The 18,017-nt window shown below is 37.1% G+C and overlaps 2 protein-coding genes across 6 annotated transcripts in view; one reads left to right on the top strand and one right to left on the bottom strand.

Moving 5' to 3' along the window:
- Positions 1 to 722: 722 nt before the first annotated feature.
- On the bottom strand, positions 723 to 1,654 carry LOC148646312 (uncharacterized). Its single transcript, XM_088609948.1, has 3 exons — positions 1,529 to 1,654; positions 1,253 to 1,351; positions 723 to 879 (listed from the first exon to the last, which is right to left on the bottom strand). The coding sequence occupies exons 1-3, from the start codon at positions 1,575 to 1,577 to the stop codon at positions 794 to 796; spliced, it is 234 nt and encodes a 77-aa protein (XP_088466074.1). The 5' UTR covers positions 1,578 to 1,654; the 3' UTR covers positions 723 to 793.
- A 1,340-nt stretch (positions 1,655 to 2,994) lies between these two features.
- Positions 2,995 to 18,017, top strand: part of LOC148646311 (E3 ubiquitin-protein ligase TRIM35-like) — a 51,843-nt gene continuing 36,820 nt past the window's right edge. For 2 of the 5 annotated variants that reach the window (XR_015927914.1, XR_015927913.1), the window contains exons 1-7: positions 2,997 to 3,489; positions 4,393 to 4,488; positions 4,578 to 4,808; positions 5,286 to 5,308; positions 5,397 to 5,515; positions 6,067 to 6,590; positions 7,373 to 7,642. Coding sequence is in view for 3 of the 5 variants with exons in the window: in XM_088609944.1 (XP_088466070.1) it covers positions 3,085 to 3,489; positions 4,393 to 4,488; positions 4,578 to 4,808; positions 5,286 to 5,308; positions 5,397 to 5,515; positions 6,067 to 6,590; positions 7,373 to 7,387 (1,413 nt within the window). In the remaining 2 variants the exon portion in view is untranslated. Of the gene's footprint in view, positions 3,490 to 4,392; positions 4,489 to 4,577; positions 4,809 to 5,268; positions 5,309 to 5,396; positions 5,516 to 6,066; positions 8,189 to 18,017 lie in introns of those variants that run through there. The other 3 variants (XM_088609944.1, XM_088609946.1, XM_088609945.1) reach the window with 3 other exon arrangements.

The following is an 18,017-nucleotide window of genomic DNA, read 5'->3' as shown; positions in this document are numbered from 1 at the left end:
ACTCAGTTTCCCATTTCCATCTCTGAGTTGGCTCTCCAGTTGTTTTTTTCCTGTTTTTCCTGTTCTTTCACTTCATGGCTGCTCTTTTATCGCATGTGTCCTTGGGATGGTAAATTTCCTTGAAACTGGAGAGTAACCCCATGTTGTTTTCCAATAGCACACAATCAACAACCCCAATGTCCTGGGCAAAAATGTTGTTGTTTAAAGGGTCGTGTGTTTTTATTATGGCTTAGAAATGAGCAACATCTCCCAGAGTTTATACCAATTTTCAGTGAGTTTCCAGTTGATACCAATTTTCCCTAGGCTACAAATCCTTTCTTTGGCACCGTACAAAGCTTTCAGCACACAATTTGTTCCTCTCTTTTTTTAACCCTCAAATAAAATCCAGCTAAAATGATAAAACAGTTTAGTATAATAACAAAGGAGTTGTAGCACTAGATACCTGTTTTTTAATTAGATGTTAAAACCTGCAGTCATCTTGTTCAAATGTTGTGCCATATTTTTACCCCATTAATAAGTTACCAATTGCTGCTTTTTTTCAGATATATTTTTGAAACACACAAAGGTAAACCCGGGTAAACCCGAAGCTCAAATACTGAAATGCAAACAACCTTTGAGCTCGGATAATAAGAGAGGGATATGGAAAGAGCCTTCTCCCTGAAATTTGCGTGAAGGCCCACATCAGTGAAATTATATTTAAATCACAAGTACAGACACGGGGGTAGGACTGGTACAGTGCTTTTATTTCATCCTTGCAGGGGTGTGCAGTGTGGATCACAGAGGGCCCCAGGGCTCACTCGTTGCAACGATTCTCGGAGCAGCATTTCCAGCCAGGGCGTTTGCAGAAATCCAGGGTGGCACAGCCCTTTTCCCCAGTGTCTGAGGGAAATCAATGCAGGACAAATAAGAACTAATCTCTCCTAGTCCAGCTCTCATATGTGTTTTCTTAACTTGTTTTCTTTCCTCTACAGAGGATCTCAAGGATTTGCGAAAGCATCTTTAAAAGTGACATCCGTTTTCATTTTTATTAAAGTTTATCCTTCTGTCAACCAGTTTAATAAAATACAGTCTTCCATAACTGATTTGATAACAGAAGTCAAACCTCTACCAAGATCTTGATAGTACTTGATAATACACCTCTCCCAAAACACAAATTAGATTAACAAGCTACAGTATTGATAAGTAATATGTCAGTCTTGTATAACAGATTGTACTATTTATTATTCTGCCATTTATCACAAATCAAACCAACCTCTGGTGTAGCAGGCTTGAGGAACTTTACTGGAACACTGAAGGACCTCATTCTGGACAAAAAGGAAATCTTCTCCATAGCACTCGATAGAAAAATCGGCTGAAATGAGGAAAGGTGGAATTGCATTGTCACATTTCCCAAGTGTAACTTTTATACAATGCCATATAAGCATATAACCATAACAGCAAAACCATTAACAAGAAAACCTTTTGGTATTCATCTCCACCCAGTATTGATGAGTGCGGAAAGACAAGCTGAACCCCAGCAGTGACTGACCTGCACAAAGTGGCAGCAGGAGCAGTAGGACCAGCATTGCCTTCATCATGGTGTGAGCTGAGCTGTGTAGGGCACCCGATGTTCGCAGTCTGGGAGCGGGGCTTGCTCTGTCAGTATTTATGCAGCCCTCTGTACTCTGTCACCTCCTCTATTACGTGTACACTATACAGGTTTTTTAACCAAATTCACAGATGCCCAAGGATGAATTAGTATTGAACAGGGACACCTGTACATTGTTAATTTTGTGAAATGTTTATGTATACAGAATGAAATAGGCTCCAGACCTTGGGCTGATAATATTGTAAAAATGAGTGAAAAGTCTGCTTAAAAATGTTTAGATTTCTGAAACATTTACATACAGTAAGAGCATGTCTTTTACTACATAAAACATGCATGTAAGCAGTTATTATCAATGGGAAAAGTGTCACTGCCTTCTGCTGTGCACTTTTGTTAAAGCTGTCTAATTGAACCCTGCCAAAGCTCCTACCTCTGCCTGTCTTCTAAGAGGTTGCTATGGTAGCCTTTTTTGACAAAGAACCTCACAAGGCCAAGTGTGAAGCAACTAGAAAAAATAATGACTATGCTCCATATTCAATGTACTATGGTAGGGAAAAACATACCATTTGCTTTCAAGGCAGAATGCAGTCTCTACCAATGAGGAGCAGAAATGCACAACTTGTCACAAAAAGTAGGCAAACTAAAGTTCTGCTATGGGACTAGGAAGCAGACTGCAAGGCCCAAAGTCAAACTGTAGGCTACATTACATCGGACATATTAAAGTTGTTAAAACACTCAAATGCAGAAGGCAAAGCCCATGTTCCTACCCTACTGTGGTCTCCATTGAGTTCCCTGTTTATCTGATTGTCTCTGCTCGAGTACACATTTAGTCTGTCAAGATGATGAAAGCCAGCACAGCTTGATTGGAACTATACAGCCTTAAGGGTTGATGGATAAAAAAATCTGCAATTCAGATCACATGAAAATACTGAACCAAATAAACAGATCTCATATTAGTCTCATTAGTAACAAGAACAGCACATACATACAGTACAACGTGATATCTTGCTTGCAAGAAGAGCTAAAATAAACTTACCATGGATCTTTAATTTTAATATGTGATCACTTCCATTTCCACATGAATTAAAAAATTCTAGAATGCAATCTATCCCAATATTCTAAAGGAAGAAAAAAAAATAAAAAAGATGTTGAAATGAACATGAAAGTTTTCTTTTTATAGAGACACAAGCTTGAAGAGATTTGGATAAATGTGTTAAAATCAGTGTCTACCTGTTCAAAAATATTGAAATTGTTTGCTGTGTTAACATGATGTAGCTTAAGCTTTCTGAAGAGGCAACTGTGAACATTTAGTACAGTGAATGCTGCAGCATGATGCAGCTATTTTCAAAACTGAAGATGAACCCGCCCACCGGCACGAATGTGATGTTTTATCTCTCCCTAACCAATGCTGAGAGTAAAACTGAAAGCAGAACTGAGTAAGGGTTATTGCAAAACAACGCCATTTTGGAGTGGAATGCAAGTTATCCCTCTGTGATAAAATGGCAGAAAGAAATTCTGAGCTGGAGGATGAGCTCACCTGTTCTGTGTGCTGTGAAATCTTCATGAATCCTGTTGTCCTGAAGTGCAGCCACAGCTTCTGTAAAGCCTGCTTAGAGAAGACATGGAAGCTGAATAGTTCCAGGGAATGTCCTTTTTGCAGGAGGAGGTCTTCTACAGATAACCCCCCACTCAACCTTGCTTTAAGAAATATTGTGGAGTCCTACTTAAAGAAGGACAGCAAAAGTCCTGCAGAGCAGTCTGAAGAACTCTGCATGCTGCATGGAGAGAAACCAAAGCTTTTCTGTTTGAACGACCAAGTGCCCATTTGTGTTGTGTGTCAGACTTCCAAAAAACATAAACATCATGAATGCACTCCTATTGAAGAGGCGGCAGTGGATTTCAAGGTATGAAAAGGGTATTTGATTAAACTGTTTTGCTTTGTGAAACCATTAAAGATGTTTTTCTCTTAATGTATCATAGCCACTTGAGTTTATTTTATGTTACATTTTACAGATCACTCAGATGGCTCAGTAGGAATAACTTGCTTACTATTTGCTTAATCTGTGGCTTGTAGCACTTTAAGAACAAGTCTGCAATGAAAAACATAATACAAAATACTGAAAACAAAATAAAGTAAATAATTATTGTAATTATTTCTAAATGAGTTTGCTGATCTGATTCTGTTATAAATCTGTTTATGGTTTTGGCACAATTATACTTTTTGTTTGACCAAAGGTCTGAAATGATTTCATAGCACATATTAGACAAGTCAATCAGTAATTTTAAATTCTCTCTTAAAACATATTCTGTACTCTAGTCTTTAATTCTATTGAATTATAGTAAAAATCAAATATTTGTATTAAAATGCAAAGTCATGCGTTTCCAATGTTTTTCTTTTGCTTTGTGTTATTGTACAGAACCTGTACAGATAATATGTGATATAAGATGCTGTATAAGGCAAAGATAATGATATATCGTGTATTATTTCAGAATGTGCTTTAAAACTCAAATATAATAGTGGGATGTGACATCCTGGAGCCCATTCCAGAAGCATGGAGTACAAGGCAGGACTCCACAGTCCATTGCAGAGCAGACACATATATAATGTATAATAGTTTAGAACAGAACACATAAGCTCCACGGTCTGAGGTTCCCCAGTCCAGAATTAAATCTGTACATAAATAATTTAAAAAGAGTGCTCCATTGTTGATCGTTAATTATATACTGTATGTATATGAGGTATTTTTTGGTCATTGAAGTCATGAATTTAATTTCTTCCTCACAGCATGAGCCCTTATTTATTTTAGGAAGAAATTGAGACGGCAGTGAAATCCTTGAAGGACAAGCTGGGATTCTTTAATGAAGTCAAACAAGTTTGTGTTAAAACAGCAGACCATATTAAGGTAGGACAGCTGGCATTGACAATACAAAGATTAAATTCCTTAAATGAAGATGTTCCAAATGTACAGTACCATCATCTTTTGACTTACAGGTCCAGGCCCACCTAACGGAGAGACAGATAAAGGAGGAGTTTGAGAAGCTTCACCAGTTTCTACGAGAGGAAGAGGTGGCCAGGCTGACTACACTAAGGGAGGAAGAAGAAGTCAAAAGTCTGATAATGAAAGAGAAGATTGAAAACCTCACAAGAAAAATCTCATCTCTGTCAGACTTAATCAGAGCCATAGAACAGGAAATGGAGACTGATGACATTTCCTTCCTGAAGGTAAATATTTCAACTTTAAAAAGTACTTGGCATCATTTTATTGTATAGATCTTTACATTGTTTTAAATGATTCCAAATCAAATATTCATATCATATTGAAATTATTGCAGGTTATTCTATTGTCTTTAAAGTTACGAGACACTGCTACTGTTGTGGATTATAGCTTGTTAGCCCTGGATAAGTAGATGGGCAATAATGAAGATACCTGAGATTAAGTTGTGGTTAAAGGCGTACATAGTATGACAGAAAAGGACATAGAAACCTGTTGTCTAATAATCAATAACAGTAATAACATAATACACAGCAAAAGCATAACATGTACCACACTATTATGTGAGAAATAGTACTATTTTTACTCCCTACATTCCCATATTTTATATTTTTTGGAAACACTTGTTTTTTTATGCAACAAGCCTATATGTTTTAGATATCTGATTTCAGAATTACTAATTAAGACCAGTCTCTTATGTGTTTCAGAACTTCCAGATCACTAAGAAAAGGTACAGTATGTGAACTTGAGCCTGGTCTCTTTTTGCCGATTGTGTTACGTGTGAACTCAAAGCAGCACTGACTCCTGAATTATTACAGAGCCCAATGCACACTACAGGATCCAGAGCTGGTTTCAGGAGCATTGCTAGATATGGCCAAACACCTGGGCTCACTGCCATACAGAGTCTGGGAGAAGATGCAGGGGATTGTTCAATATAGTGAGTACTGGGAAGAATTGGTAAAGCCTATGAAATTATTTTTTCAGTAGAGCTAGTAAGTACTATTGCTTAGAATTAATCAAAAACAGTTTCCTTAACTATGTATCTTTGTACAAGTGACAGTGTGGAACAAGGTTTAGACTTCTATAAGTTGCTTTGAAAAATAACATCAACCAATTCAAATAGTAATAACTACTGTACTCATTGGTGCATATTCACAATTTTACTTATGCCTGAATGAGATCCAAGGATCATATGATGCAATTCAAGAAATTCAAACATTTGTTTCAAAAGTCTTACATTTAAAAAGAAATTGATTCCAAACTAAATTAAATTTACATTTTCTCTGTGAATAGTGATGGTGTCCCGCCGTTAGACAGGTTAGATGTTAAATCAACACCTTTTGAAGACTTTGAATAACTTGTTTCCATTTCCTTTAAGTCTATAAACTGATGATTAATGATAGCTTGATTGTTGTAGTGGAAAATCTACTGCCTGCATTGTCCAATCTTCTAACGGGTCACATTTAACCCCTTTCCTTCCCATTTTAGCCCCAGTGGCTCTGGATCCAAACACTGCAAGCTCATCTTTGACATTGTCTGAAGATTTAACAGCTGTGAGATACAGTAATGAACAAGAACAGCCCCCTAACAACCCAGAACGATTTAGTGAATTTCTGTATGTTCTGGGCTCTGAAGGATTCACGTCGGGGAGACATTGCTGGGATGTTCTGGTGGAAGACAAATTAGGGTGGACACTGGGTGTGGCAAAAGAGTCAGTCAGCAGGAAAGAGGATATCTTTCCAGCCCCAGAAGAAGGATTCTGGGGCATAAGTCTGTGGTTTGAGCATGAATATCAATCCACATCAACGGAAAAGCTAAATTTGAAGAGGATACCCAGGAAGATCAGAGTGAAGCTTGACTATGACAGAGGGGAGGTGTCATTCCTGGACACCAGAGATATGACCATTATCTACAGTTTTAAGGACAGCTTCACTGAGAAAGTGTTTCCTTACTTCGGTCCTGGGACAAAAGGAAGTTCGCTGAAAATCTGTCCTGTGAAGACGAGGATAAAAGTAAAATAGCCCTGTGTTATAAAATATAATACAAGCCAGGTTCTGGGTACAATCTGCCATTAAACAACGCAGAAGTCTCAGTGAGGGCTAGAGTGAACTGTCACTTAGTTTTATACTCCACCATGCAAACTCTCCTGAGTACACTTAATATACTTACTGTAGATTGCATGAGCATTATGCAAACATTTATCAGTTTGGCAGTTTTCCAATACAATTTCCATTTCTGATTCTCTTTTGTGTCTATGACATATTTTCTTTTTCTTCCCAGAATACTAAGTGAACCGAACTAAATTAAATACGATTATGGATTTAATTTTTTTATCAGTCCAGCCCAGTTGTGTGCTTTGATGAAGTGACAAACACAGCTGCAATCAGACTTGTACACTAGAGGTCGCTAGTGTACTTGTAATGAAAATAAAAATCACTCAGGAAATAAGAAATTAGAAATAGCTCTCCGTAATTAACAGCTGAAAGAGTCTATTATATATATATTTGAATTCCATTTTCCATTTGCGTTTGACCCCTATTTAATAACCATCAAAAAGAAATCACAGTACTATACCTACACATGCATTTATGTTAGTACTGCTATAATACTACTGAAATATAAAAAAAAATGTACTGATAATTCCTTACACTTATACACTCAAAGACACAATACTGTAAAAAATAGGCAATATCGCATACCTTGAATAAAATGTAGTTTAGGGATTAATTTTAAAGTAATTTACTGTTAATATGGCTACTACTGATTGTCGATGTTTATATAATTGTTGTTTCAGGGTGACGTCAATTGAATGAAGTGCCGTCCTTCAGATGAGATGTAAAACCAAGGTCCTGACTCTCTGTGGTCATTAAAAATCCTAAAGCGTTTCTCGAAAAGAGTAGGGGTGTAACCCCGGCGTCCTGGCCAAATTTCTTATTGGCCCTTACCAATCATGGCCTCCTAATAATCCCCATGTATGAATTGGCTTCATTACTCTGCTCTCCTCCCCACTGAGAGCTGGACAGACAGTGTTCTGGCGCACTCTGGCTGCCGTCGCATCATCCAGGTGAGGCTACACATTGGTGGTGGTGGAGGGGAGTCCCCATTACCTGTAAAGTGCTTTGAGTGAAGTGTCTAGAAAAGCGCTGTATAAGTGTAAGCCATTATTTATTAGTATTCTTATTATTAGTATTATTACCTGTAAAGAGCTTTGAGTGGAGTGTCCAGAAAAGTGCTATGTAAGTGTAAGCAATTATTAAAATTATTATAATAATTTGATCTGACAAACAGATGTATTTTGTCTGTTAAGCAGTTAAGTAGATTAATGAAATGAACTTGGTGTTTCTTGCCACTAAAAAGAAAATGTAGATTTCTGGGATTAGGTAACCCTACATAGAAAGCAAGAACTCTCAAACTCTAAAATCCTTAGAAATTCATGCAACATGAATATGTTTGGGGAAAGGTTTTTCTTGATGTTTTTACAGGCGTAATGTAGACTGTTTATGTAATAAAAACAATGGTTTTCATTCTTTCATGCTTTCCAAGAATCTGCATGATCCTGTTGCTCCCAAGGCCTTTGTCAACCCTTTGTAAAATAAAAGCATTAACTTGCGTAATGGTCCTATTGATTCAGGAGTGGGAAGCTGCTGGCCAGCCCTGGTGCTGTTCCTGTGGAAAGAGTCTTTGCTACCATCATGTTGTCTTCTTGTAAATGATTTCCTCAGTCTCTCTGCTGTCTATAGTTCTGCCTCAGCTGAAGGTCTTCTAAGACGGTCAATGCTAGCTTTATTTCCACAGGTATCTGAATCCTATCTGAATCTTATCATCCCTGTAATATTCAATATAAGCTTATCAGTCTATTTTCATCAAACTCACATTGATTAATGTGAGTGATGAATTAAAAAAAAAAGCTTTTTATTGTGTTCTGTAATCTGGCCCTAAAAATTGTAAGTAGCAGCTTTGTCTAGGGGAAAGTATCTTTATGATCTAGTAATCTCACCTAACACATGCACACCAGCTAATTATCTGAAGTTAATGGGAAGAGATAATTCGTTTGCAAAAGGAACATGTCCCCTGCTATGATGAAAGAAGTTTTGTATATCTTAACAATCCTGTGAAGACATGAATTGGTAGAATGTGAAGCAGAGAGACAGCCTGAAGCAGGCCTAATGTTTAACGGCCTCTGTAGACTATGGGAATTGTTTGTGTAAGCATTCTTTGGTGTCCAATCATCCTGTCTGTAGCTGTTGTTATTCTAGCTCAAACAAAGTAAGCATAGTTTGTATCGTAGGCTGCATTGTTCATTGTCCATTGACTTAATATGGGCACAATGTGAGAGCATTCCACAAGTGCTAAGCGAAAAAATGACCATGGCCTTTCATCTATTGTAAAGATCTACATGTGTGGATGGCAGAAATGTCCCTTTGTGCCAGTTACTAACAGACATTTGTCACAGGACTGAGAATATCACTGTGGCAGTCAAGTAATAATTACCTTTCAGCTGATCTGCCACTAGAAGGCACTTGTATATAGATACACCAGTGCTGCTGTACTTGATTAATTGATTAATTAAATATTTGGTGTAGGGCTGAGAACCACATTCTCACATGGCTTTAATTTAGCTAGGTCTGGTATATAAAGTGATTCACAAGGATAATTGATGTTAGGTTTTTAGAGTGTTTCTTTTGTTTTGTCTGGAGGAGCTTTTCTTAAATTTTTTCACACTCCTTTGTGTTTTGTCTGTGTTGCCCATGTGCTCAGGCCTCCTGAGCAACCCAAGGAGTGGTAGGCCTGTCACAACCCCACAGTCTTAAAACCACAGATTTTGCATTTTTATAGAACATTTTGTGAAAAAAATCATATTTCTTCTAAGTGCTGCAAAACGTAAGCTAGTAATAATATGCAATATGTCTTGTCACAACACAACCTCCTAGATTGGGGTTAATTTCACATTTTGCAGTTAAGGATGTATGACAGATTTCAACATTTTAGGGTACAGGATGGTATTATCGGGAGGATTTGTGATAGAAGTTGGTCTAATGAGGCAAAGCTCATAGCAATCTCTCTCACTGAAAACTAAATCATTACAGTGGTATTTTTATAGTCTAAATGCAGATGTTAAAAATCACCTTTCCATTGAGTGCCTGGAGAAGTGCAAGACATCAGGCATTGCTGCTCATCTACAGAAGCTTACGGAGGGTGTGGTGTTACAGTACAGATAATATTTGGCATTGGCATTATAATGTACTTGTTCTAGAGCTGTGATAAAAGCAGATCAGCTTTTTAAACACATACCGTATACAGCAAATAACGTGCTCTTATTTAGTTTAGGCTTGTCTTCTTCCAGGCACTGAAGTCCTCTGAAGTATTAATAACCTGTCACACTGCTGTGTATTTTTATGATCCCACCACTACAGTATTGTAGGCTAAATATTGTTTTAAGTGAGTATTCAGTTTGTGTACCAGAGAAATTCAGTTATCAGACCTGGCAGACTTGGAGATGGTATTGGCTTTTCTCGGTAACTGGTTCACAGCCACAGTAGTCTCACTGAGGGATTAGAGAAATTGAAATTCATGTGAGAGGAGGGCCTGTGCTTGACAGCTTAACAAAATTTTGTTTTAGTAAACGCATTAATCAGCAGGGTTGATGAATTACACATGCAATCTGTTGAATCTGTGCTGTTGTTCCACTGCCTTGGAATTTTTTCCCGGGATTTAAAAATGGGAGGGTGTTGAAGTCTGGCTCTAAACAAATTATTCATTCGCATTGCTGTGCTGTTTGAAAGATGACCTGACGAGAAGAAAAGATTTGGAATAAAGTGGTGGAAAATTTAGCCTCTTGTTTACCAGATTCTGCATAGACAGTAAACGTTGTATGTAAAGTCTGGTGTGTATGTTATGAAAAACAAATATGAAGTTGTTCTTTTTCAGTATATAAGGAATTGACAGAATATAGCATTCTGTGCTTTTGTAAGTAATAATAATAAATTAGGAAGAGTTTTTAGTTAAAATTCTTTTATGAATTTAAACAGTATTTGGTACGATAGTGCATTTTGCTAATATATTACGTAATACTAAAAAGATTGTAGTATATTAATTAACAGTTTGTCACACTAGTGCTTATGAAGTTTACTAAATACATTTTACGAATTTTTGTTGGAATCATTGAAACATTACCATACTTCTTTGTAGGGCAGTATTCTTGGCAGTATTATTTCTGAACTGTCTGATTCCAGATGGGTGGCAACGTGTGCATATGTTTGTGTCTGTGTGTTTCCTGTGATGGACTGGTGTCTCGTTCCATGGTGTATAGTGCCTCGCGCCCTTTGTTTGCTGGGATATGCTCTGGCTGCTCTGCGACCATTACTTGGATAAAGTGGTTAGAAAATGGATGAATTGAAGATTTCCAGATTGCTTTGTCATAGTTACTGTTTATAGCTAAGATGGCAGTAGAGCTTTACAAATTATTTAATATGATAACATTCTATTTTTATATTTAATTGAAATAATATAAGTACTGTCTTACAGCATGCAGGTCTTGGTCTGGGATCAATAAATCAATCAATAAATTAGGAGGACAAAAAAAGAGTCTTTCAGTGTAGTCTTTTAACACAAGGAACACCATGGCCCTTGTGGGGAAAGTGTATTAAATTGACCAATTTCAGCATTGAAACATAAAACAGACTCTTTAAACATTTTATTAGCAGGCTAGACAACATACACACCAGGATGTTGCAGCGGGATAACACTTCTGAAAATAAAGTAATAATTTCAAATATATTATACTCTGACCCTTTAAGGATGAGGGTACTACATAAAAAATGACAAAAGGTTTGCAGATAAAGAAGAAATAGTAAGTTAATTCATCAGGGCATGACAGGTCAACTGAAATATCTGTACTACAGTCCTCACTGAGGCTAAAGGTAAGGCAATCATCTCGGATATCTAACTGGAGCATACGTCCTCCAGTAGCAGATTACCTGATAACCCACTCAATGAGAATGTGGTATCTGGCTGGCTGGAGGCATAGCCTGTGCAAATGGAAATATTTGACCTTGTGCTATTAAATCAATTAGAGATCTCGGGAAAGCTGCCACTCAATAAGGTTAACTAAGGAACAGGGAATCCTTCTATAATATCTGCAGTAGACTCCTAATTTATTTATGCTTTAAATGAACTGATTTTTATGACAATCAATATTGTATGCATAAAATATGTCAGAAAAAAAGCTATGTTTCTATATTCAGATGAGAAAATCATTAAATTCTGAATATCTTAGTGTGATATAGTGAGAGGTAGCTCAATAACCAGGCCTAATGATTTGGCCTTTAACCAAATTGGCAGCCTAATAATTGAGAAGCACTGCAGAATTGGGCACAGCTGACCTAAGTGAGTCTTGAGCCCTCAATGGGAATGCCATTCTATGTGAGGGAAAGAAGCTGCCAGGATTGTTTCCGTGAAGAATTTGCCATACTTCTCAGTTTGAAAAATACCAGTTGGGATGAAAGATTTTCAATCTGTATCTAGGTTACAGCTAGAAAGAATAACGGACAGTACTCATGCAGCTGGGATGGATGCTAAGGTTCATCATAGGCCCTGTACAGATTGGTGATCTCAGAGGGATAGCTAAGGAAATGGCAAACTGGCTGCTGCTGCTTTGTCAGGAATGCACAGTTAACACAGAATGCACAGGCCAAACAGGATCAGCCTGCAGAAGAATACTAAAAAAATAGTATTAGTAAAGCCAGAGGTGGAGATAGACTTAGAAGATAATGGAAGTGTTTAAGAGTAATAGGTGAAAAAGAACTGGGCATATAGAGTGTGTCATATTGAGCATTCTACACTCTATGCCTGCAGAAGAGAGAACTTGTTTTAGAGCAGAAGGTGGAAGTAGTGTCCTGGAAGGGAACTGAGAATATCTGGGGGGAGGGGTTCAAACAGAACAGTAAAGACAAGCTACTTAAAAGAGAGTGACAATCTGAAGGTGAGAGGTGTAGACAAGGAAGGCGAGAAAACAAGGTCTTTAAGTCATTTAGTCTATCTCCAGTTATAAATCCAATTAAGGTTTTCTGAAAAGAAATTTGGGGTCTCAACATACTTAGAATAGGCAGTAATTCAAAATAGCTGCAGGAAGGTATCTCAAAGAAGTACAGTTTTGCGTGTTCAGTGGTTTGCATGACATCACTGGGTTGAACAAGGAATGTACTGTATTATTTGAATGATGCAAAAATACAATATAAAATACAATATTGTCTAGCAGTCATATTAGTTTAAAGATCACAAACAGAAATTACTTGACTGTAACCAAAAATAACTTTGACTTTGCTATCTCTACTGTATACTTTTGGAGAACTCTGTAAATCACACTGTAATGGTAAGGTAAGAATGTCTTCAGTGAGGCAGTTTGCCATGCCTTACAACAGGGGCCAGGTATATAAAGGGAGTGTGACTCTTTTGTTTTTAAACTGTTCCCAAGATGCTAGTAAGAAAGGTTCAACAGTTTATAGGGAAGTAAAATAGTACCATCTTCAGCAGGGGAAGTAATTGGCTGCCAGTAGGTCCCACTGAATGCTATCCTTGCACTCTCTGTTGATAGATAGGCCGATGTCATTTCCCCTGGCAGCCCAGGATCCTGCTCCAGCAGTAATTACCAGAGCAGGGCTCTCCAAGGAGATGCAGCCGCATGCTGGGAAAGAGCACCAGATTTCCAGTCAGAAATAACAGTCCTCTGATTTAATCGTTTTTCAGACTTCAAATGAAAAGAATCAATGCAAGAACTGACCTCGTCATCAGAAAATATCCAACTGATATTGTTGCTTTTTGACCACATTATTTTATGCCATTAAAGCTGTGTTATTGTATCGCTGTCTCCAAAGGTGAGCACAAAATACCTAGAAAACATAAATATGACCTATACTGATTTATACTCTAGAGTTGATACAGTACGTACAACTATGCAGTGGGGCTGCTTTTTTGATTGCTTGAGGGTGTAAAGAAACAGTGGATCACACTCACACACCTTCAAATTGTACAGTACTGGGACACTCAAACATGCCAAAGTAACAGATGTATGTTAAAGTACTGTACATAGTTGTAGTCAGTTCACATAAACATGGTGTTAATGAAATCAGAGAAAAAATCATTAAATGACATTAAGTTCAATATTCTTATATTATTTTGTGAAAAGGATAAGCAACAGGTATCACAGTGACAGTAGCACAAGATGAAATCAGAAAGAAATAGACCCCACATCTTTGTGAAGAATAATAATAATCAAACATTACTCAAGATTTCACACAGGCTCTAAGAAAACAAAGACTGGAGCAGTAGGCAGAAATCAAGGACAGTCTACTACAGACCTTCCTAATTTGGAATGATTGCTTTTTATGCCCCCCTTGTTGATGAGAGAAAAAACTAACAAGGGAAATGGCTAAGCTGTTTGGTGAAGGACAGCGGGAGAACATACCCATTTTCAAAGGGATCAGTCTCTTGTAACGATTTTTCATTTTTTTGTCACGCTGAACTTCCAACAGCAGAGATGGCGTAAAATTACAGGAGTGATGAAGCCTCAATTGACAAATGCATGCCTCCAGTTAAATGTTTCTTGGCAAGCTGAGGATGCACAAACTGTATCAATTCCTTCCCTGTAAGTGCCTGGTAAACTGTGCCCCACCTCTTGGGGAGTATGGGACCTAACATGAAACCAGTGAGGTCTGGACTGTGCTGCTCAATGTATATTCTGAGGCAGAGCTTAGTGCTTGAGCCATTCAAAACATCAGCCCATTGTATGAAAACAGTTTAAGACTCATTGAAATTGATCTGACAAAATAGGATAGTTCAATAAATAAATGTTATTTGCAGGAACAAGGTAAACAGGGTTATAACTCAAGGCAAGATGACAGAAACAAGTCTTCTCTAAATCAAGAACAAAAGACACACTGTGCTGGAGCCGACCTAATGACTCCTATCTACTTAATCCTTCAGAAATAAACAACAAAGATGATAAAACAACTTATCTGCATGGTAAAAGAGCAAAATGAAATAATGAGGAGCTCTGAAATAGCCGCTTTGCTTTTCCGCTGCTTACAGAAACAAACGGCAAGACTCTCAATAATTGATCCTGTAACTGAGAACTGGGGGGCGCACAGTTGCAGTTTGTACGAATGGATGGTGTTCAAACAGAAAAGCAGCCTTTTTCACTGAGTAAGAAAGGTAATTGATGAAACATTGCAAGCTGGCACTCTGTAGGCGGTATTCAAATTGATTAATGCTTAAAGCAGGAAAATGTTGGCTTGTCATGGTCAGTAATTGCAAACCAAATTTGAAATATTATTCTTTGAGCCCGGGTGCTTTCCTGAGCCATGCACACACTAGTTGCTTTTAATCTCTGCTGCAGCAGACAGAACTTGCTGAGGACTATGAGCTTGGTGGCCACTCTCTTTCTTTGAATATACTTTCCTTATTCTCGTGTGCTGCGTTGTCTTTAAATGTTTGACTTCTAGTTGAACTTAACAGATCTCATTTGAAAAATATCTATAGTGATCATATAAAAAATGTCTATGCTATGCATGCAAAACGATCTATATTTAATATTTATATCTATTAAATCTATATTTTCAGAATTTTCCAAAATGTCATAACATTGATTCGTACACAACTTATGTTCGTTTTTAACATTAATTTTAGGCACAAATATAATTGAAATATTTTTCATTTATTGTCTAAATGATCACTTACACAAACATGAATTAAATTAACTTGTACTCCTTTTTAATCACTTGCTGGTTTTATTGCTAATAAAATGTTATCAATTATCAATTCCACCTTGCACCTGTTGCTTGCTGGGATAGATCCGGCTTCCTCACAACCTTAAATTGGATGAAGTGGTTAGAAAATTAATACATAGACCCCTGGAAATAGCCTTGAAATTGTGTTTGAATAGTGTTTGAAACAGTATTATTCCCATCAATGTAAGCTCATTATAAATTCATCTATAATTAGGGAATTCTTCATATTTAATATAAAGAGTGAAGAGAGTAATTAAAACAATACACTTGAAGTCGATCATTGTTTAAACCAAGGGCTGAGAGTGCAGGACCAAATAAATAATAGTCTAACAAGTAAAAAGGTCAATAACTGGCATCATTTAAACTCGATGATTACCAGTTCATTTGAAATGAATACCAGCAGACACAGTGTCCCACAGGAACAGGACTGGGAACCATTGTTCTGGAGACCAATCATATTTATACCCTAGAGCCAGTGATTTGTGGAAAATGGGACTTGTCCTGCTGCTGAACTTTCATTATGAACTCCATTGAATCTTATGAAGCTTGTATGCCCATTACATACTGTATACTAATGCCAAGTAGAATTTATCATACAAATTGCACAAAAGTACAAAATAACTGGAGCCACTGCAAGTACATGAATAATATGAAGGATAGAAGGGGAAATAATTCATACTGTATATTATAATCTGGTTTATGTACGAAAATATTTAAAAGGTTTTTGCTGAAAGGCTAATTCATATTGGAAGGGGTCATCAACTTTGTTATTGATATCTGCCATTGAATTTTTTAACTTCATCATGATTGTGTATCTATAGTATTTTGTTACCTGGACAATTCAAACACAATCAGCTGACAAGGATTTCTACCAGAAGGAAAGGCATGTTTAACTTCAGTTATTTACAGTATGCATTTTGTGCTTCATTATTCAGTTATTTCCTATTCATTAAATTAATTAACACCTAACACAGATCACCTCCCCCGATAGAGGGGTGATAGTCAATCACAGCCTAGCAGGACTCAATTCTCAATTATCCACTCCTGTGGACAAGCAGCAGATAAAGAACTTAATTGAAACAATATTCTGGTCTGTAAGACAGTGTCTTGTTCTGCAGGAAAACTTATGAACACTTTCTGGAAGTTTGACTTTTACAGTGTTCTCCGTGTCAAAAGTGTGAAGCCGACTCAAGTGCCTTTTCGCCTTCTTGAAAGACAGAAGACAGATACAAGAGAAAGCAAAACAGCATATTTTACCTTGGCTATCAGGGAGTACTAAACATAGACTGCAGAATAAGTAGCTCCATTAGCAATAGTCTCAGGTGTTTCCATCTAGACAGCTCAAAACAGTTTGAACTGCCCTGTTACAGGCACCCTAGGAATACAGGTGTGGATTTGCATTTAAATTGAAAAACCCAAATTAGTTTGATAAATATGCTCTAAGGTTCTCTTCTCCTTTTTAAAGTATTTATTTCAACAGCTTTTTCTATTTTCATTATAATTCAGTTGACCTTTTCCTGCAGAATGGTCTGCGACCTTTTGTCACACAAAAGTCAGCCAGATTGCTCATCCTGAGTGAGCATGCACCTTTTAAACAATTTAATTATTCCGCAATAGCAGTGATAGCTAATACACCCAAGCCGGTTTTCCTGAACACAGATAATGAAGGTGAAAACCATGCGGACGTACACAGGGGGCATGGTGATTGCATAAATGTAGCATCAGTGGGAAGGAAATACCTCCCTGCTAATGGGTGACGAGCCAGCCGAGATGCCATGACGACCGACTCATTTTGCTTTCACTTTGTTTGCCTGAAGGTTCTTTGGCATGAACATTGATATCAAAACACAGAGTATGCATGACTTTAACATACAGTAGTTGCCAACCATTTTTAAAGAACATGGTAGGAAAAAAAATAGAACCTTATGGTAAAACAAGCATGAGCTATTCTTTATTATTCTTGTTTAAGTGTACTTAGGTGTTTACATTGATTCTACTCTTAGAAATCATTCATAATGCTACATCTTTATTTCCATTATTAAAAATACAGTTCAACAATCTAATAACCATGACGTAAATGAGCATGCATGCTTAAATGATTCTATAGTTTCTTTAGAAGGAAATGTCACCTTTATCAGCTTTATTTTAAAAAGAATTTACAAGAGTAATAAAAATGACAGATATGGTAAGATAAACTGAAAACTTTGAACCAACATATCTCTGGAGAAGATTTTTTTGGAATAGTACAACAACATTTTGTTTTAAAGTACTGCTTACAAGCTTAAAAAAGTTCTACATATGTTTAATAACACATAGAGCACTAACAGAAGCACTACCTTGATATACAGTAAAATGTTACCAATATGGTTGTAGTAAACTAGTCTGTTTAATGGAACCAAAATGCTGGCTTCTGATTGGTTTCTGTAGACAACATTATTGACCATGACTTGCTGTCAGACAGCAAAAGAACCACATCACTACAAAGGTTAAAAGCAAAATTAAGAGGATTGTAACTGGAATTTTATTTCTGTGATAACAGAGGAAGTGGTTTATAACAATTGTCACCTTCAGGCTGGACATTTCCCGAGAGGTAAAGGGTATATTTTATGGGGATTAAAGCTGATGTAAAGTACATAACCAGTGGCTAACCTCTGT

The sequence above is a fragment of the Lepisosteus platostomus genome, chromosome 17 (genome assembly GCF_059453375.1).
Source record: "Lepisosteus platostomus isolate fLepPlt1 chromosome 17, fLepPlt1.hap1, whole genome shotgun sequence".
NCBI classification, from domain to species: Eukaryota; Metazoa; Chordata; class Actinopteri; order Semionotiformes; family Lepisosteidae; genus Lepisosteus; species Lepisosteus platostomus.
Note: the sequence above shows the minus strand (reverse complement) of the source record. Positions and strands in the feature narration are given on the sequence as shown.